Source organism: Semicossyphus pulcher, unplaced genomic scaffold, assembly GCF_022749685.1.
Source record: "Semicossyphus pulcher isolate SPU_LCO1_2020_fin unplaced genomic scaffold, fSemPul1.0.p SCAF_12, whole genome shotgun sequence".
NCBI lineage: Eukaryota > Metazoa > Chordata > Actinopteri > Labriformes > Labridae > Semicossyphus > Semicossyphus pulcher.
In genome coordinates this window covers 11,863,608-11,878,457 of record NW_027211626.1, presented here as the reverse complement: position 1 = coordinate 11,878,457, position 14,850 = coordinate 11,863,608, and the positions used below count along the sequence as shown (strand labels likewise).

The 14,850-nt window shown below is 42.7% G+C and overlaps 1 protein-coding gene across 3 annotated transcripts in view; it reads right to left on the bottom strand.

The window, feature by feature from the left end:
• Positions 1-14,850, bottom strand: part of LOC138589042 (ankyrin-3-like) — a 140,490-nt gene that overhangs the window by 20,665 nt on the left and 104,975 nt on the right. For 2 of the 3 annotated variants that reach the window (XM_069659319.1, XM_069659320.1), the window contains 11 exons: positions 12,031-12,133; positions 10,598-10,707; positions 8,732-8,956; positions 8,108-8,262; positions 7,248-7,459; positions 6,797-6,992; positions 6,458-6,554; positions 5,625-5,853; positions 5,413-5,538; positions 4,086-4,208; positions 590-671 (listed from right to left, as the gene is read on the bottom strand). In XM_069659319.1, the coding sequence (XP_069515420.1) occupies positions 590-671; positions 4,086-4,208; positions 5,413-5,538; positions 5,625-5,853; positions 6,458-6,554; positions 6,797-6,992; positions 7,248-7,459; positions 8,108-8,262; positions 8,732-8,956; positions 10,598-10,707; positions 12,031-12,133 (1,658 nt within the window). Of the gene's footprint in view, positions 1-589; positions 672-3,519; positions 3,547-4,085; positions 4,209-5,412; positions 5,539-5,624; positions 5,854-6,457; positions 6,555-6,796; positions 6,993-7,247; positions 7,460-8,107; positions 8,263-8,731; positions 8,957-9,863; positions 9,897-10,597; positions 10,708-11,260; positions 11,312-12,030; positions 12,134-14,339; positions 14,352-14,850 lie in introns of all 3 variants that reach the window. The other variant, XM_069659317.1, reaches the window with a different exon arrangement.

The following is a 14,850-nucleotide window of genomic DNA, read 5'->3' as shown; positions in this document are numbered from 1 at the left end:
TATGTTGCTTGCATAGAAATGTATGCAGCTTTTTGTAAATGGCAAAAATGTGAAATCTGGCAAACATTGCCTCACTGCAGTTGAAATAAAGTTGATGTAAAGTGCAACCTGTTACCACATTAATTTACACAGCCGCACACAATCATAAAGCCAATAAGAGTGAAATGGCCACTAAAGAGAATGAGAACAATTCAAAATAATATTTTTATTCGACATGAATTAAAACATTTTTTGTTAAATGATAAATGAACAGACAGACATTGATTCCCAGTGTTTCCACAAATGTAAAATAATGTAACAGTTGAAACAGGGAGACTTTTCGTCAACATGGGGTGGGTAAGCAAAGCGTAACACACAGTAAACCATGCAAATGTTTAATGAATGACAGATGATAAAAGAGTATGTGTCAGAGGAATAGAATAAATGATTGACAAACATGTTGAGAGGTAGATGTCTTTTTTTTATACTCTGGGTATATGAAAAAATATGTACACTGTATAAAGGGACATTTAAACACTAACACTGACTAAGATCATAAAATATCTGAACTCAATTACAAATTTCATGTAAGTAAAAACGGGAGACTCACTCGCTGCTGGGTCGGTCAAATAGCTGTAGCGCTTACGCAAAGCTAAGGAGGCAAAGGTATGACGTCGTTCTGGCTTTTCAGTCTGAAACAAACAAAAAAGAACAAAAGATGCTTTAACATAAAAATATGGTGAAGTTAATGTCATTTCACCATATAAGAAGGAGGTCTAAAGAATAGTGTTTTAAGTAGTACTGCGGTGCAGAATGCTGTTCTGGTTTTAGTGAATCAGTACATGCTTGTTAGTACTGGCACAGGGAGGCACTGCAGGTGTACTGTAGAATCTATTCTGGAGGGTATTGGACTGTTTCCCTGCACTCTCTTCACTCTCTCTCATGTATATGCAATTAAATAACTGCAGACATATGCTTTGTCTGTAGGGCCTATTCTAGTAAGTAGCCAGCTTGGGCAATAAACAAACTTCCAGTTTGGAAGAGTATGTTTAATAATGTCCTCCTATTATTAAGATGCTTTAATCAGATCATAATGTGATTAAACACCTTTAAATACAATAATACTGGTAATTGGGCCATTTTCAATATAAGAAAAGTGGTTAATAATCAGAATCATTAGCCCTGTCTCCAGTAGGCAGGAGGTTAATATTGGACAATTCTGCACTTCATGATTTACAGTATTACAAGATTAATAGTGTGCCCTTTATGTACCATGATGAAAAGTAAAGGTCTGGAGGTTGGAATGATAAATGTGGGTCTTGTGTATCCATCTTTTTTGCCAGTGACAAAGGTTTGTGTCCCTCTTGGACAATCTGTAGCCCCTTTTCCATCGCCTGTTCAGAGCGTTCATCATTCCGTCTCACTGTGCTGTGAAAAAGGTATGAAGATGGACTGTAGGGGCAATGTCGTTCTACAGTTAAGCAGGAAACGGAGGTAGTAAGAGTCGAAGCGACATCTGTGTAAATTGCTAGCCGGCAGGAAGGGACGGCATTGTTTGTGAGTGTATGACACAGGCGTTGTTTCTTACTTGTCAACCATCTTTTGCTTCCCCACACAGGCGTGCTGTCCAAAATAGGGTTGTCACGATACCAGAATTTCAAGCTATGAAGCGATACTAGTAAAAAAAAAAACGATACTCGATACCTGTTTTAATACCAAGGCAACAAAAAAAGAACTTTTCCGTACCAAAAACTGGGTAATCTTGTTTTTAATTTCTTTCCTGCAGAGTGCTGGTCCAGAAAAGCCACTGAACAGAACATTTAGTGTTTACAGTAATAAAAGGCTTAATCAGCAGGTATTTACCAAAAAATGATGTTGATTATTACTTGATAATGTTTAGACCCATATTAAAATATAACCTAAGCTCTTAATTATCAATCACAGACAAAAGAAGTGTTTAGTTGTGTCTGTATCTACAGAGGATCTGCCCTTCATCTGTATGTTCTCATTCTCTTCTAATTCTGCTGTTTGGGTGTCAATGATTGTGCAGTGTTTAGCTCACAGCCGGGACTAAATGAAAATGTAGAGACCAAGTGACAGCGCTTTCTCTGTCCATCTGCAACAGACGCTAACATAACGACGCAAAAAGGATTTTACATAACGTTGGTATTTGCCGACATGTGAGTGAGAACAGTCTGCTGTGTTGTTGCTAAATGAGAGCTGCAGGTGACGGAGGGCGGAGCAGACAAACAGACACAGTCGGCAGGATGAAGCGCAGCTTCGGCCTGTAAAAACGAGATCCCTGCAGGGTTATGCAGAGGCGTCGGCGTGCTTATTTTACAGCAATTACGCTCTAAACAACAAACTATCAGAAATTATGTCTTATTTTTCCGTTTCACAGCTCGCTCGCTCCACTTCCTGCCTATGTCGCTCGACTACCGCTCTCTCCCTCTCTCTCTCTCTCGCAGCAGATTTGGGTTTTAGACTGATTGTGGATGTGTTTTGTTTTTTTTCAAAGCTTCGAATGTAAAAATAACGGAGATTGAAACGCTTTGAAACACATAGTATTGAAAAGTGTCGACAATTTTGACAACCTTAGTCCAAAATCAAACACTGGGGCAGAAACATGATGCAGTTTTTTTGGGTCCTTATAAAACACAGAGTGGCCCTAACAGTTGACTTCTTTGAGGCGTTATTGCTGAATCTCTGTATAAAAAAGCTAATCTAGATTTTTGGAACTATGACCTGTATGAATTATAAACTGTGTGGCTCACATCATCGATACAATAATCAGACTATAGTTGGAATGTGTGGATGTAATGGCACTTAACATAATCTAGGTTTAAACTATAAGGGCTGTATTGTCCAATATCAACATTCTTACTGGAGAGTAGGGTTATATGTTTGCCTGGAGGGAATATGACACATTCACTACATATAATGTAAATATAAAGATAAAACAGCCCTATGTTCCTTTGATTAAACTCTCATGTAAATGCTGTATGCATGCAGCAGAGAAGGTTAGTACTCTCTGTTAGACACAAGCCAAGGACACGGGTGAAGAGGGTGAATCCTGTTTCCAACAAAACAATGACTTAGTAGACAAATTAAAAGTTATGGTTTTTATCTTTAGCTGACAAAAGATACCATAGTCCTGTGTGAGACTCTCTATGAGTTAATAGTAAGGATGGAGACATGGTGACTTCCTGTTGAACATGTATGGAAAGGAGGATAGAAATGAAAAACAAGCTGACGGTGGAGCAGCAGCTGGCTCCACTGGACTCGGGATGAAGACAACAATAAATAAATTCTTGCTGATTAAAACTGCCATTTCCACTCATGCACTTCTACACGGGGTCACTTCAGCAAAGACGTAGCAGCTTAAAGAAACGTGCAGTCAGAAGCGTCTCTCACACCATGGTACTGTACAGAGAGCAAATATCTGTGACACGCATATTGACAGCAGCATCTGCAGTAAAGCCAACAAAAAGGACGACAAAGAAGAAGCAGTTCCATGTGATGATGAAGAATCTGTTTTACCTCATCATCAGGATCAGACTCCATATCCTGTGGTATTCCAAGATGCATTGCAGGAGAGGAGAGAGATGACACAATGGAGAGCAGGGACGTTATAGTGAGCGGGGAGGTGGAAAGAAAAATTCAGGGGATGAAAATGGAGCAGCAAAAACAACAAAAGGCATCAGAAAAAATCTATGGGATTAATCAAAAATAAACAGCAAAATAACAAAAAGCAAAAGCAAAATAATTTCAGTTTCTTGTGATCAATCAACACCACAACAAACAAACAAATGAGAATCTTTTTTGGGGGGTTTTTGCGTAAATCTTGTACCCACATTGAGCCAGGCAATAGAGAAAGCACGATGTGCATGTGTGGCCGCATGTGTACGTTGTGGGGTCTTACGACTGGCACAGGCTTTAACACTAATAAAAGACACAAGCAGCAGGCAGTCACTTCGGACCAAATGAACTTCAATGGCTCCTCTCGTTGTCAGGACAACACCGCTTTCTGTATTTCGGTTTCATTTACATGGAGGTGATATGATATGGCCTATAAAGGATGAACTATTCAACCACGGTAATCCTACCTTCTTGTGGGTTGGCAGTGTGATATTCAAATTGCATATGGCAGTCTGTGGAAGGCCTTTGCTGGTTTTTGGCTCTCTCAGGAAGGAGAGGCGTCCACATGGCTCCTGGCCCATATCTCGGATCTGCAGAGGACAGCAAAAAAAACTGCATCAGGAGAGTACCCTAATGAATAATTTCAAGACGGACCCTGCTGAGTGAAAAATGTGGGAATAAACTTTCGTCTTTAATGCAGGAGTAGAAATGTCTATAATTGTCTTCAAACCTATTGAAAATCCTACAATCTGAAATTATCATACGGTACACGGATGTCAGAGTGCAACATAATGTATTTCATTTGTCAGTCGGCATGCATGTAAAATCAGAACCACATGATACACTTAGTCTTGATTATATAAAATGACACCATGCACTAGGGCTGAACGATATATCCTTAAACCATCGCAATTGCAATTACGCGCATGTGCAACAGTCAGACTGTGAGGCAAATTAACTGAAACACGTCAAGCTGATACGTATTTGCTGCTTCGTGCAAAAGGAAAACTCGCCATTTTCTCGTTTTCCATATAGTTACCTACAGGAAAAGTCACTGTACGCTGTGCACGCAGAGTCGGTGAACACTAAACTGTAAACATGCACGCCACGCCGCTGCTGTCAGAGATGTGTCCACTGGATCACGGAAACAGAAGATCGGTTACGCTGAGAGGCTTTGGAGAGGGTGTATTCCCGTTATCAGCAGCACCTCGTCCTGGTGGTCGTTAACATAAACGAAGCGGATGTGCCGCGGAGTGTTTTTAGCGGCTACAGCTGGAGCGCACGCACGACACGATGTTGTGTGCCGACGGGAAGTAGGAGATGGTGAGCATTCATTTCAAAAAGTTACTGTTATTGGGCTGATCATGCTGCTTAAATTGAACACCGTTAGAAATGGTAGATGACAGACCGTGTAAGTGACACAAATGCAGCCCATAAGTGTATTTGTATTTATTTTATAAATAAACGTGGCGCTCTGCCTTAACTCTTTTTCATGAGAGTGTCAGAGTCGCCAAAGTGTGGTGAAAGAAGGAGGAGGGGTTTGTTTTGGTAGAAGAAAATACACTTAAATGTGCCAAATAATAAAAAGTATATTTATTCTGTATTTATATTCCTGGTCTATGCTCAATATATCAGATACCGCCACTGCCACCAATGTCGGCTACTTAGGGGAAGGTCATTATTTCTGACATAATTTAATCAGTAAGTCACATTTACAAAAGAGGCCAAAGTGGATACTACAGACAGTAAATGATAGTAGAGAGATAAGGGTGATTGGTGGGATATATCTTATACCTTGACATTGAATGGAAGTCTGTTTTCCTTGAAGGAGTAGAAGTTAAAAACCAACTGCTGCCCACTTTTGGTGAGAGGGGACAGGTTTCCATAGCAATCCACGTGGATAGGCTTGCCCTCTAGAACCTGAATGAATAAAATGAACTGATTAATTTGTCAATTCCTTCACTTTAATAGACTCTCTTTTTTTCCACATGGACACACGGCCTGACCTCTATATCTTTGCTGCGGGCCACTTCCTCAAAGTTCTCCTGCTGCTCCAGGGTCTTGTCCACCTTGTCGTCCGTCATGCAGAAGCAGCGCAGCCGGGCCTCGATCGGGTCGTTCATCTTGGCGAAAACCACAAACTTGGCCAGGTACGGCACGCAGATCAGCTCCCGGTATAACTGAGACGCTAGGCTCACCGTCTCAGGAATCTGGTGACAGTCTGCGAGCCAGAACCTGCGGAGGAGAGATCGGAGGAAGGAGGGGAACGGTGAAAAATGATGATAAAAAGGAAAAACGACATCAAAAAAGTCAGAGAAGTTGTCCTGTATGAGGATGATTTACAGCAGGCTAAATCGGCACTTCATATTTAAGACAAGTGACCATCAGAGGTGATAAATCAAACAAGGTGGGTGATTTCGTTGAAGGGTGAACACAGACACATGACAGCTGTGTAATAATGTCATTACAGAGCAACCAAAGGGTGCTCTGTTAATATCAGGCAGCACTGTCGCCACATGATTCCAATCAAGTTAGGACGAGAATACATGACTACTGGTACTCTAACCCACAAGTTCACTGATCAGTTGTAGAGTCTGAAAAGAGGCTAACTCCCTCTCCTTAAGAGTGTAGTGAGTCAGGAAAAATGAGCAGCTGTAATAATTTGAGCTCTTGTGATAGCTTTTGGGATTCACCGTCATGTTCTCATTAATTCTGTCACCACCTTGAGGCCAACTGAGGTCTGGCAGAGATATAAAATAAAATAAAAGCAGACAATAAAAGTAATAGCTAAAACATCTTAAACGTGTGTGTGTGAGCAGAGTATGTTTTTGTGTCTCACCTGGCCGACACATTTGTGGTGAAGGAGACGCAATCAGTTACAAAGGACAGCGGTGTGGTCCCTGTGATGTCCTCCCACTGCGCAGGTGACGTCCCTCCTGTGTGAAACAGGGCCAAAAAGATGAGCTCACTGCTTTTCCAGCCTAACTGGAGTTTTAGCTTTAGTCATCATCATCCTTTCATCTTCTCAGTTCTTCATCTTCCTCTATCGACCAGCAGTTTTTGACATCAAAGTAGGCCTGATGTGCCCACGGCTATTCAATTTATATTAACTAACTAACATAATGTAAAGGTACTGCTACAGTGTTCTCACGCTCTTGTCAGCTTCAGGTCGACTTGCCTGTGATGCTGCAGAGCAGACGCAGGCAGGGTGCAGAGTCCCCTCGGTGGCCTTCTGCCGATCTAGGTGGGACGGGGATCGTCATGGTGATCGGCTTGTGGAACTTCCGCCTCCTAGGCTCCACGGTGACGATGGGGCTGAAGGTGGCTCTGTTCCCAAGGACCGCCCGCGCCAAGTCGTCGGGCACAGGCTGGGCCTAAACAGGAGCACAGGAAGACAGAGGAAGATTGAAACAGACAATGTTTGTTTGATGATTCAACTTTGAGGAATGTTTCAGTCAGATGTTTCCTGAACTTTCTTTTGAAATCCAAAGGGTGGAGGCGGAAGCAAATATTCAACCAAAAGTAGGCCAGGTATTAATAAATAACAGGTCAGTGTTCAGGATTCGCCACAAACAAGCTGAGTCAGGAAACAGATAAGATTTAAGATGAGCTCAGGAGTCCTGCTGTACCTGCAGGCCAACACGGATCCTCTTGGTGAGCGCCCCCTGTGGGAACGAGGCCTGGACCATGGGCACAGTGCTGCTGGACAGCATGCCTCCGTCAGGACCCACGTGGTTCGACTCCTGCTTGATCCGCGAAACCACAGCAAAGTACTGAGGGAAGTCTCTGGTGACGATGCGGCAAATGCGCTTCTTCTCCAGCTCGGCAGGACTGTCCAGCTCTGTGGTGGAAAATATTACTTTTATAAATGTTTCTTTGGTATTATTTATTTTTGCAGTGACTAGAAAATCATCATTCCAGACAGCTGTTTCTTTTGTACGTTGAAGATTTTTTTTTGTGAATTAAAATAATTAAAATAAAATTTAAAAAAAACAACAAAAAAAAAAACTCTAACGACAAAATAAAATAAAAAAAACACACGAAAAATAAATAAATGAATGAATACACAAAAAAAATACAACCCCCCCCACACACACACACACAAAAAAATACACAAATAAAAATAAACAAATAAATAAAAAAATAAAAAATACATAAGGAAAAAAGAAATGATCATAATTATATTTTTATAAATGTGATCTTAGTTGGATAACTCTCATGTAAGAACGCACTTTTTATAAATTCTGAGTTTATAAATGATAGGAACTAATGAGCATGACAAGTTGTCACAGATAATAGATGCTAAATAGACCTGAACAACCTGATTCTTTACGGGCTTCAATTATTACTTGACATATGGCTGAGAAAATATAAGAGGGTACATGTCATACCATAAGACATATAGTCTTTTGTTATGTAACATAGGTTGACAGTTCATTGCACCAACCTTCGGTAAATAATGCTCAAAGCTGAATAAACTATTCTTTACCTTCGTCCATTCCAACCAGCAGATCAGTGAGGTCTTCAGGTCTGGTGTCAGACTGGTGCTCCTTCCACGTGTCCCCGTTTTCACTCCTCAATACGATCAGCTCCCTCTCTTTCCCCCGCATGGAGCCAAAATGTGGGATCTCCACAATCACAGGACTGAAAACAAAAACGATACATTTAAAGCTCCTGTGATGAGTTTTTCTGCTGGTTATGAAAAAGACTACTACTACTGAAACTGCTGGCGGGAGTTAGGTGTCAGACGACGTGAGTAACTGCACGCTGCCTTTGTTTACATTTTACAGGGCAAAAAGTTAAAGTGAGTGATACACATGACTTTAAAGAAAGCAGGGTGAGATTCTTCGTTAAAAACCACCACTTAAGAATGAACAGGACAAAATCAGAAAGGAAAAAGAGGTATGGCTTTGTCCACAGGGGCAGCAAAACCAACACAAACCGAAAGCTCCTCACAGCAGCTTTAAGCACAGCTGAGAAAGTTTGGGGTAATACGCTGCACTGAGTCATGAAATCTAGAGTAAATATTAATAAATATCCTCTCTCATTTGTCCCCTGGCCTGCTGAAAACTGCAACTCAACACTGAGAAAAACTGCCTATTAATCGTCGTACCCGAGGAACTGAGCCCCAGCTGGTCCGACCTCCACCAGCCGGCTCACCAGCCCCTCTCCCTCCACCATGGGCGGGGGGTAGGCCAGCTTGTGCCTTTTGGCCAGGCGGCAGGTGATGCGCGTGGGCGCCGTGCACTTCCTGGGAGGGATGATGATGCGCATGCCGTTGTGGCGGCTGCCTCTCATGGAACCGCCGCGGGCGTCCACCATGAAGCTGACCAAGAACCTGAAAGAGGGGAGCAACGTTAGAGGAGGAATAAGACGAAGAGAGACAGAGAGAAAGACAGAGGCTAAAACAACGACACAAGTGAGGAGGACGATTCCCATGCTGTGATCACCGTACACCCAAACAAAGTAAGGAAGAGGGGAAATAATAAAATAGAGACACAACTAGAGAAAGAAGGAAAAATGGTGCTTTGAGTTCTGAAAGTTGGCAGTTCTCACCTTCACCTGCCTCAATTTAAAACAGTCTGAAACTAAACAGGTGCTGATGAAGCTGCAGGAAGTTTAGTTTCCATGTTTAAGGCTGAAGGTGAGACTGTCGCCAAAGTTTCAGCTCCTCGAAAGCAGCATTACGTGATCATATATTAAACACCTGCACAGATGTGTCACCAGAATAGGGTTAATGTGATTAATATGTGATGTGCTCCATTCTTCAAATTAAGAGCGCGTGTTGGCATCCCATTAAAATAATCATTGACACAAGTAAAGAGTGAGGATGGAGTAGGCATAGAAACACTGTTAATGCATGTTTTATGAGCACTTCTAATGCCTGACGTCAAAAACGGCTCTTATATTCACTTAAAATGTTATGTGCTGTGTTGTTGCTTTTTTTTTATTCTTTATGCTGCAATTAGCAGAATCCCTGAGAGCTTAGGAGGAAGGTTTATCTTTAATGTTCACTGTGAGAGAGAGAGAAAGATGGCACATCACTGAGAGACTTCCAAACACGTCGACTACACACTTCTAATATCTACGCAGTGCAAATGAAACACCAGACCACACATGAGATGAGGGGACAGACTGGAGGAGAAAAGGAGAGAGGGAGTGACGGGACGAGTGGAGAAAGAGGTGGAGGAGTGAGTGACATCACTGCGGCATCACGGGGTGAGAGCAGCGAGCTCAGTCATCACCTGGAGTCATACTGAGGGAGCGGGGAGGAGAGGCTGCAAAATAAACACATGGAGGCAATGCAGGAGGCAAACCCCCAGGACCTAGTTTTAGTATCAACGTTTCATAGTCACTTCTGGGATCTGAAATAAGTACTGAAGGCGGATGAGAGATTAAACACTACAGGAGGAAAATCAAGGGAGACAGAACACATAACTGAAGACATAATGAAGAAAAAAAATGTATAAATAGAAGAAAAAAGGCAAATTCATGAGTCAAAAATAGGATTCAAGAACAAACTAGACATGACAGATCCCAGTAGAACATTTTGTGCACTGTTCATTAAGACTAGACATTTTATGGCATCAAATATTCAAAGTATGTGAAGAGAATCAGATCAGTTTAGCCAAATGAAGCACATGTGCCGTGACTCTGAGCTGTAAAAGGGTCTGATGTCTCTACACGTATCGTTTGGTATGAAAACTCTAGAGGGTGCGCTTCATTTCTTCTCGTTGTTATATCACATGTACAGCAGCAGCACTGCAGAAACCCCACAGCCCTGCAAATTGCCTGCATCACTGCTGCAGATTCTGCTGAATATCGACTCTTGCAGGGAGAACAAAAGACAACAGTTGTGTGCAGTAAGCATAAAGAATGTGTGATTCTGCAATAGCTACATTGATGCAAATGCACTTTATGTGTCTGCGGGAACACACTGGGCTTGTGTATGTAGTGCAGACAGCACAGCTGTTCTCACCCAGAATGAATGGGGCTGGACACGGTGTTGTGGCTGTGGTCCATGGTGTCCGGAGTCCAGCTGTAGCGGCGCATACACTCGGAGCTGTAGTCTCTGGTCACGGCCAGGTGCTGGGGGGGAGGGGGATGAGGAGAAAGGTGAGAGGAAGAAGAGGAGAAATAGGGAGGAGAAAGGAAATAAGGAAGAGAAAATAAGTCAATGGAAGGATAGCAGCACACTAAGAAGACAAAAAACTGTTAATCATCGCATGACATAACTGATGACAGACAAACCCTGGAGTCATGCGTGCTATGGAGCGATGAGCTAATAACTTTTACAGCTATTTGAGTCCGATTTCAATCAAATTTGTCACAATTATTGACAGTTTCACCACAATCAGGACACAAAGACACGATAAACATGACAATAAAAGTTCTATTACTGTGCAGTGACAATAAAAGAAAGCGCACGACAACATTTATTATGCTAGAAACATTATATCATGGAGAACAGCATGGCAACGACCATCCACCAAACACAGACCAGCACTAATGAATGAGATGTGAAAGGCATTGACCCAAAATAAAGACAAAACTGAGGAGAAGTGGAAGCTGAACTTCTGTGACAGCAACTGAAAGTGATAAAACTGGACGAATGAGGCAGACATCCACGGACACTCGATACCTTATTGAGTGGGTCAACCAAGTAGGAAATGTCTTTACAGACACTCTGAAGCTTAAGGGAGAAGAGAGACAGTTCAGAGGTCACACTGAGGGGTCAAGAAGGCTTTGTTTTTACTACAGGATTCAATTTCCAACGAGTAAACACTATTTTTTTTTCTCCTTGAGGATAAAATGGTGCTACGATTTGGGTATCATATTTCGAATAAACCAACTACTGATTGTAGCGGATGTTATTGGAGCTGAAACTGAACACACTAGACGTAGAAGAGGGCACTGAAACAGACCACCAAGAAGACAAACAATGATGTAATGTAATGTGTATTTTCAGTTAGATTTAATTCTAGCTAAGTCAAAAACATTCGCTTATTTCAACTTGAGAAGAGAGGTGAGGTAGGCGCCGATTTTAGTCATGTATAGTGTGAGATCTTGGGTGATGCCGTCATTGCACAGCCCCCAAAACAAGCGTTGCACAGGCTGGCCAAGCTCTGCAGAGCGCTGCTTTTCTGGGAGCAGAGAGGGGCCTCCCAGAGCCCTTAAGTTTGAATAAACTCCTCGTCAAGGTGCCATACACTCACCCTCAGCACTTTGGCAGATGCAAGCACGGCATCAGCACTGCCTCTGCTGTGACCTTTGTGCAAGACAAGTAAAGCTACCCTGCTTCCTGCTTTTACCTTCACCCCGCCTGTGTTTTCACCAGGACACTGACAGAAAGGCTGCTGGAGAACAGAAAACGGGCGATAAATGAAGCAAAAGAAGAGAACTGGATCTTACCGTGTCTTTTGTGGGGGCCAGAATCTCCTCAATCATCATGCTGTCCCGCGCGAAGGAGCTCCGGTTGAGTGTGTTGGACCTATCCGAACTGAAGGAGCGGAGGCTACATGTTACCACGCAACCCAGCGCGCAGGCAACAACAAGTGATGGGCAGGGGGAACACGACACAAAACAAAAAGCAAGGATTTCATTACTACATGCAACCTCCAGGGAACCAGGTGTTTTATAACTGGACAGAGAGAGTCCGAATGCAAGAAGGGGGAAGTAGAGAGGAGGAAGAGTCTGCAGATAACGCAGCAGGTTATTCAGAGATGGAAATGAGAGGGAGGTCAGTTTGTTTGCATTAAGAGATAGAGGAAAAGAGGAGTGCATCACAAACACAGATGTTCTAAGTGTGTCTAAAAGATGAAATACGACAGATTAATGGACTAATATGAGGGTCTTGAGTTGCCTCTGTTGCGGATCTTCTATTGAAAGTAGCAGAAAAAAGGATTTATAAGGGTGTCAGGCCGCTACATCCGAGCGTAGCTCAAAGACTGACAGCTCTTTATTCTAAGATTAGCAGCTGACCCAGACCTGTTTCAGAGCAGCGGGACACAAAAGAGAATCTGGTCTTTTCTATCTGTCTTGCTGCAGTCTGCTTTATGGCTGTGTGTGCGGTGACGTGTGCCTATTTTTGCAGCCTCTCCGGCTCAATGCGGTGCTGCCGATTCCTTTCAGGACTCTTTTTTTCAATGTGCTGTTTTTGCTACACCGATTTAATCAGCGCAGAAGAGCTGAAATGTTTGCGTGAAGGCACTGTCACTTTAAATACGTGCCGTTGTGCATATAGGTGCATGTTTAACACAGAATACGTTTGTTCTGTGTGTGTTTTTGCACTTTAATAAGATAAAAATGAATGATTTTGTGTATACTGTATGTGCGTATGGTGTCCTGTGTGTGAGTGCGGAGGGGGGAGAACGGGTGAGCGGGGGGGGGGGGAGAAAATGCAGAGCTCAGCGAGTTTGAGTGGGCACACTATTCAGCACAGAGAGAAGCCCTTTATTCAGCACAGCCTGCCTACCCCGCCATCGAAGTTACCAAGCAACTCTGTACGGCCTGAATGGACTCGCTGGCATGGCAGCGCCGCTCAACGACGCCTCCCCCCCCACGCTTACCCCAACCGCACCCCTCTGCTCCCCCCCCCCCCCCCCCCCCAGTCTGTTTGTTCTTCACAGCTTCCTCCTCTTCCTCATCTGTCCATCCTCCTCTTCTCACTAAATATTTATGCTTTTCCATTTCCTTCCTTTTTCCCTCCTTCTTGTTTGTCCTCTTCAATGTCTGTCATCTCTTTTCTGCATGTCATGGCAACTTCCTGCCCCATAATCCCTTTCTCTCTATACTCTCTCCATTTCAAAGTCTGTAGTGTGTTTGCCTTCATGTGAAGACTTTTCCCACTTCTTCTCTACCTTGCTGCTTTCCTCTAACCCCCCTCCTTCCTCGTTTCAACACCACCATTCATTTAACCGTCAATCGATCAGTCTGTTTCTCTCTAAACTACATTTCCCATAATCCAACAACTTCTTTTATTCTGTCCTGCAACTCGTGCCGATGATCCTATGATTTTAGGAGGCATCTGTGAGGGCTTAAAGAGAATTGTTTTGCGTCCATGTGGTTTTTAAGAGCCGGTGTCTGTCCTTTATGCATGCGGGGGATGTTTAAATGCTGGACCAAAAGTTTCCATCTCTGCAAACCATGATTTAAGATCCATAATTATCCTAAATAATGATGAGAAATCTCCAATAACTAGCCGATTAATGGGGCGGATTATGAATAAACTGCTGTGTTTGATCCCTGGAAGTTACACTCAGTGGCACAACAAACGTATCGGTAAAGTGCCACTTGGTTAAAACGCCATGTCAAAAAGTTAAGGGGATTATTTCACACAACTCAAACTTAAAAAAAATAAAACACAAAGCGAGGCTTTTATTTTCTTATTTCCGACAACATTGCCTCTTTTCCACATTTCCTGCATGAAAAAGTAAACACATTTCCATTCTGCAGATATGATGATTCGGTTAGAAGGACGACAATACGGTGAATGGTGAACAGCTAGAATGGACAATCTCCAAATACAACCAGGGACAGATCTGCGACAACAGACAGAATAACAGCAACACTTGATGATACAAAAGCACGATGGGTGACTCATGGTTTGGGTTAGTGGTTCTAAGGGTGTAAGGTCGGGGTAATACAGTAGAGTGGGAGGGGACATTCACAGCTAATGTTGCTTACTACTACTACAACTAGGACTACTACTCTTTTCTTACCTGATTCTAGGGCTAGAATAAGAGACGGGATGCAGGAAAACAGGGAAGAGGACAAAGCAGAGGAGTGAAAAGCAAAGCATTTTGAAGACATTCAAGCATGACATGGCTTTCTTTTTTATTTAAATATAAGACATTGATGCTTTTGCATGTTGGTATGCTACAACGAGGCACAGCAATTTCTAAGTTTTCATGAGTGTGTGTGCTTGTGTGTGTGTGCAGCATGGTCAAAGAAGCGAACCATGCAATGCTGATGTCATAAACAGAAAGGTAAGGAGAAGAAACACGTTCATTAATCAATAAAATACAGAATTTTGTAGCATTACACACAACCTGCAAAGAGATATGTCAGGAATATTTAACTCTATCGCCTATAAAATCTTCTACTTTTTCCAATATCCACCCATTATGCTCATCAGACAAGCTTGTTTACATGGAATCTCTCCCTGTAATTCAGCTTTTTCCCTTGTTTGCGGAGCCCTGCTGATGCGAGCAGCTTCCTGTCCCCGTTAGC